This window comes from Papaver somniferum, chromosome 9, assembly GCF_003573695.1.
Source record: "Papaver somniferum cultivar HN1 chromosome 9, ASM357369v1, whole genome shotgun sequence".
NCBI classification, from domain to species: Eukaryota; Viridiplantae; Streptophyta; class Magnoliopsida; order Ranunculales; family Papaveraceae; genus Papaver; species Papaver somniferum.
This window is the reverse complement of record NC_039366.1, coordinates 183691135-183696154: the sequence shown is the minus strand read 5'-3', so window position 1 is coordinate 183696154 and position 5020 is coordinate 183691135. Positions and strand designations below refer to the sequence as shown.

Sequence of the window (5020 nt, the reverse complement as noted above, 5' to 3'; positions counted from 1 at the left end):
AATACTCCCTCCGTTTCTGGAAAATAGGCCAAATTGAAAAAATGAAAGTATCTCTTTCCCAAAAACAGAGGGAGTATCTTTTAGTGGTGAGCACACAAATCACTCCACTCCTGCGCTCCACCACCACCTTGCAATTTGCTATTACTAGCAAGTTGCAACCTTTTATGTTCTGCCTTCTGAAAAAAATCCCAAAAACAATCTTTTCCTTTCTTTCCACCTTTCATGTCAACACAGTCAGATGTAACTTTTCTGTGTCCCCTCCCTCCCTCCCTCCATGGCCCATCCCAATTAGTGGTCATGGCATCTTCCACACACCCCTCTCTCCCTTATTTCACTTACATATCAGAGAGACTGACTGAGAGAGATCAAAACTGAGAGATTCTATAACAGAGAATCAGTGCTTCTGTTTTCTCTCTACAGTGTGTCTACTACCAAAAAAATAAACAATTTAAAAGCAAAGATATGAACTCATCAACTTTACTTGAAATTTTTTATTTCTGAAAGCAGAGATATTATTTTCTTCCCACCAGCAGAGTATATTTTTGGTTAAAATTATTTTATGTTTAGGAGGAACTGTTAGTTATGCCAACACCAGTGACTACAGCAAGACAGTGCTTAACAGCAGAAGCTTCAAAAGGTTTAGATGAAGCTGTTATTGTTGCTAAACGTAGAGGTCATGCGCAGACAACTTCTCTTCATGTAATCTCTTCATTCCTAATACTTCCTTCATCTTCCATCCTCCGGGACGCTTGTTTACGCACCCGTAACTCTTCGTACTCGTCAAACGTTAAGTTTAAAGCACTAGAGCTTTGTTTTAATGTCGCACTTGACCGTTTACCTTCGTCACAACATAACGGTAGTAGTGGAAATGGTGGTAATGAGCCGCCGGTTTCTAATTCATTAATGGCTGCTATTAAAAGATCTCAAGCTAATCAGAGGAGGAACCCAGAGAGTTATCATCTTTATCATCTTCAACAAAACCAGCAACAATCTTCAGTTTCTTGTGTCAAAGTTGAAACTCAACAGCTGGTGCTGTCTATACTTGATGATCCCGTAGTTAGTCGTGTTTTTGCTGACGCAGGGTTCCGTAGTACCGATATAAAGTTCTCTATTCTTCGTCCATTACGGTATAATTCATCGTACCCGCCCTTGTTTCTGTGTAATCTAGCAGCTGGTGCAGCAGGAGTTGGTCCTGGTGGTGTTTCTGCAAGTGACTATGAATCGGGCCGGAAGAGTTTTAGTTTTCCTTTCTCGGGGTTTTCTGAAGTTTCTGACGGAGACGAGAATTGCAGGAGAATTGGAGAAATTCTTGTGAGAAAGAAAGGTAGAAATCCATTGCTAGTTGGTGTCCATGCTAAAGATGCTATAACAAGTTTCAAAGAAAATGTAGAGGGTCAGAAAAACGGAGTGTTGCCGGCTGAATTGTCCCGGTTGGATTTCGTATCTATCGAAAGCGAAGTTACGGAGTTTGTTGCCAAGAATGGGAGCGAAAGACTAATGGGTTCGAAATTTGATGAGTTGAGCAAATTAGTATCCAGTTCGTCTGGCGTTGTTGTTAGTTTTGGAGACTTAAATGGCTTCGCAGGAGATGGTTCGAGCGGCGGCGATGCCAGTAGTTATTTGATTTCAAAATTGACAAATTTGGTGGAGACTTGTGGTGGCAAGTTATGGCTAATGGGTTCAACAAGTAGTTATGAGACGTATTTGAGGTTTATCACAAAATTTCCAACTGTTGAGAAAGATTGGGACTTGCAGATTTTACCTACTGCTTCTTTTAGATCTTCCATTGGTGGTTACTTCTCTAGACCTCACAGGTACCTCTCATTTACGTATGGCTTTTGGTTCACTATTTTTCATGTAGCGTGTATTATAACCTTGGAAAATCCTTTCCCTGTTAAGCTGCTCTAATTGGCTTTCGTAGAGTGACTAGTATGCATTTTATCATTAGCTGATGTCACGGCGGTATACATTGGTAAAGTCACCGGGTGATGGTACCAGTGACCCGAGTTTGAAACTCGATCCCTTTACCAATAAAAATAAATACCATCAGGATACGTAGCAATATGAAGAGAAGGATGTTGTTCTTTTGGGGATTTCAGTTTATTCAGTTGAGTAGAGATTAGAGTTTTATATTAGTTTGGTGTTTTTATGTCTTTATTGCCAAATCTGTGGGAGTTATGTTTGATGTATGCATCTTTAGAAAGAATATTAAGTTTTTTCATATGCTAGACCACTCAAAAGTGGTCCATTAACGGTATAATAATATCTTCGATCCGATGTGGTCCATCATTGATTGCATTTCATATAGGAAAATCTCACGCCGCAGACTAAAAGAAGCTTTCGAAACTTAAAACTTGATAATTTCCCTTCTTTTGTAAGCTTTATGGGGTACTAAGAGAATATAGAGATGGCATGCTAAATGATTCTAGAGTTTCACCTTAATCCCTTGAGGGTTAAACTTCTAATACAGTAATTTTAAGATCTCATAGTCTGTGCTCATGATATACTTGCAGCTTGATGGAGTCATTTGTTCCACTAGGCGGATACTTTTCCACACCGCCCAACCTGGCGGCTCCACTGGGAAGCACATACGGACCTTTTTCTCGCTGCAAACTGTGCAGTGATAAATGTGAGCAAGAAGTTTCTGCTGTTCTGACGGTGGGACGTGCCAATTCACAGTCAGATCAGCACCAAGCAAGCTTGCCTGCGTGGCTGCAGTCCACTGAAGGCGACACAAACAATGGGTTGGATTTGGCTAAGGTATGTATCTCGTCTCTGCACTGCTCAGAAAATGGTAACCTTAGACTCTTAAAGTAAATATATCCTGATAATGTAAACATTGTGACGCGTTTCTCTTCTGCAGGCCAAAGATGATAAAACAGAATTACATGCTAAAGTTGCAGTGCTGCAAAAGAAATGGAACGATATCTGCCAATGTCTCCACCACAACAGCTCACCCGTGGAAAGAGATGTTAATCAAGTAGGATCGCAAGCATTTCCTTGCATTATGGGTTTTCCAGTTGCGCCAGAGCGGAAAGAAAGAGTTGATAATCATGCTAACACTATGATAGATGCATCACCAATTGAAAGTGTATGTGATAGTGCACTGGCGAAGTTGCAGCCTAAGACATCAGCACAGGGTGTAACCTTGTCAATTCCCGTTGATTCTAGAGATAAAAGCGAGAGTTCTCCAGACACACTGCAACAAAAACCTTCAAAGTGTGAGGCGAATCCTGTTTACTCTCTATCTGTTGTACTTGATGGTCACGGGTCTCCTTGCTCCGCTGCATCGGTTACAACAGATTTAGGTCTCGGAACACTCTACTCGTCTGTCCAGGACCCAAACCATCCCACTAGTCAAGATAATGAAGAAGTTGATGTGGTCAAAGAAAAACCTCTCAGGCCCCAGCAGCTTCAATTTTCTTCCTGCACTGGGCCTAATTCAGTTGCGCAGTTTGATTCGACAGATTTCAAGCTATTCTGGAAATCTCTTAAAGAAAAGGTTGGCCGACAAGATGAAGCAGTATATGCGGTGAGCCGTACTGTAGCTCTCTGCAGATCAGGAAAGGAACGGCGCCGCAGGGCAAGCGTGAAAGGTGATATATGGTTGAGTTTCCACGGGTCTGACATGGTTGCCAAAAAGAAACTTGCTATTGCCCTTGCAGAGATGCTATTCGGCAGCAGAGAAAGTGTAATATGTGTGGATTTAGCTTGTCCTGACGGGATCTCTCCACCGAATTCAATCTTTCGTTCCAAAAAGATGAATGGTTTCGACACAAGTTTCAGAGGGAGTTTTATAGTTGACTACATCTATTCAGAGATAAGGAAGAATCCACTGTCAGTAGTTTTTCTCGAAAATGTCGATAAGGCCGATACCGGGATGCATAATTGCCTAGTCCATGCTATCCAGACAGGCAAATTTATTGACTCTCGTGGACGAGAGATTAGTATCAACAATTCTGTCTTCGCAGTTACGTCAAGCGACTTCAAGAGTAATAAAACGTTCAGTTTCAGGAAAGAAACATCAAAATTCTCCGAGGAAAAGATGCTAGCAGCCCAAAGCTGGCAAATGCAGATACTGATCAGAAATGACCCTGAGTACTGCACCACCGCGTTACGTAATAAGTCCAATGTATTCGTGTCTTCGAGAAACGCCAGCGCTACTCCAGCATTTTTGAACAAGAGGAAGCTGATTGAAACCATGGAAACAGCTAAACGAATTCAGAAAACGTCCAATAAGTGTCTGGACTTGAACTTACCCGTCGAAGCGACTTCAAAAGATTCTACTTTGGCTTCTCTGGATAATTTAACTAACCTAGTGGATGAATGTGTGGTGTTTGAGCCGTTCGACTTGGATTCCCTTGCCAGTGACATACTGAAAAAAATGGACGAACGGTATAAGAACACAATTGGGAATGAGGGTTTCTTGGAAGTTGATTCACAAGCAATGGAGCAAATACTGGCAGCTGCATGGTTTTGCGACAGCAGAAACGCATTGGACAATTGGGTTGAGCATGTTCTTGGCAATACCTTTGCGGAAGCTCGAGAAAGATATAGTGTTGGAGCTGGTACAGTTTTGAAACTTGTTAGTTGTGAAGGGCTTCCAATGCAGGATCAAGCATCGGAAGTTTACCTTCCTGCAAAAATCATTCTACAGTGATGGAATTCTTGCAAGTGCCATGTATAAAAAATATAGTATTAATGTAGTAAATCTCGATCAGAAAAAAAAAAGTATTAATGTAGTAAATTAGAGTCTGTAATTTCAGCTTTAACCTGTTTAATCCCATAGTTCGAATTTTTCCCTTATACCATCTCTTCAGGAAACAAGTGATGCTTTAATTATTTTTTTTCATGCTTATTTGAAGTTTGGGCCCAATTTTTCTAAAAATACCCAGCCACTAAGACCAGTGGGTTGAATAGTAAATGAATGCTCAAATTTTCCAAGAAAGCTGTTTTTGGGCATACCAAAAACTTTCAAGGCATACTCCACTATTTCAAAAGGGGATGTTAAATAACAAAA

General features: G+C 41.0%; 1 protein-coding gene across 1 annotated transcript; it reads left to right on the top strand.

The window, feature by feature from the left end:
- Positions 1-360: 360 nt before the first annotated feature.
- On the top strand, positions 361-4806 carry LOC113310510 (protein SMAX1-LIKE 6-like). Its single transcript, XM_026559203.1, has 3 exons — positions 361-1814; positions 2514-2760; positions 2864-4806. The coding sequence occupies exons 1-3, from the start codon at positions 583-585 to the stop codon at positions 4658-4660; spliced, it is 3276 nt and encodes a 1091-aa protein (XP_026414988.1). The 5' UTR covers positions 361-582; the 3' UTR covers positions 4661-4806.
- The last annotated feature ends 214 nt before the right edge of the window (positions 4807-5020 follow it).

Excerpts from the sequence above, each read along its gene's own strand:
- LOC113310510 (XM_026559203.1), top strand. The coding sequence starts at position 583 with ATGCCAACACCAGTGACTACAGCAAGACAGTGCTTAACAGCAGAAGCT. Across the intron at positions 1,815-2,513 it reads TACTTCTCTAGACCTCACAG|CTTGATGGAGTCATTTGTTC; the intron begins GTACCTCTCATT and ends ATATACTTGCAG. Across the intron at positions 2,761-2,863 it reads ATGGGTTGGATTTGGCTAAG|GCCAAAGATGATAAAACAGA; the intron begins GTATGTATCTCG and ends TCTCTTCTGCAG.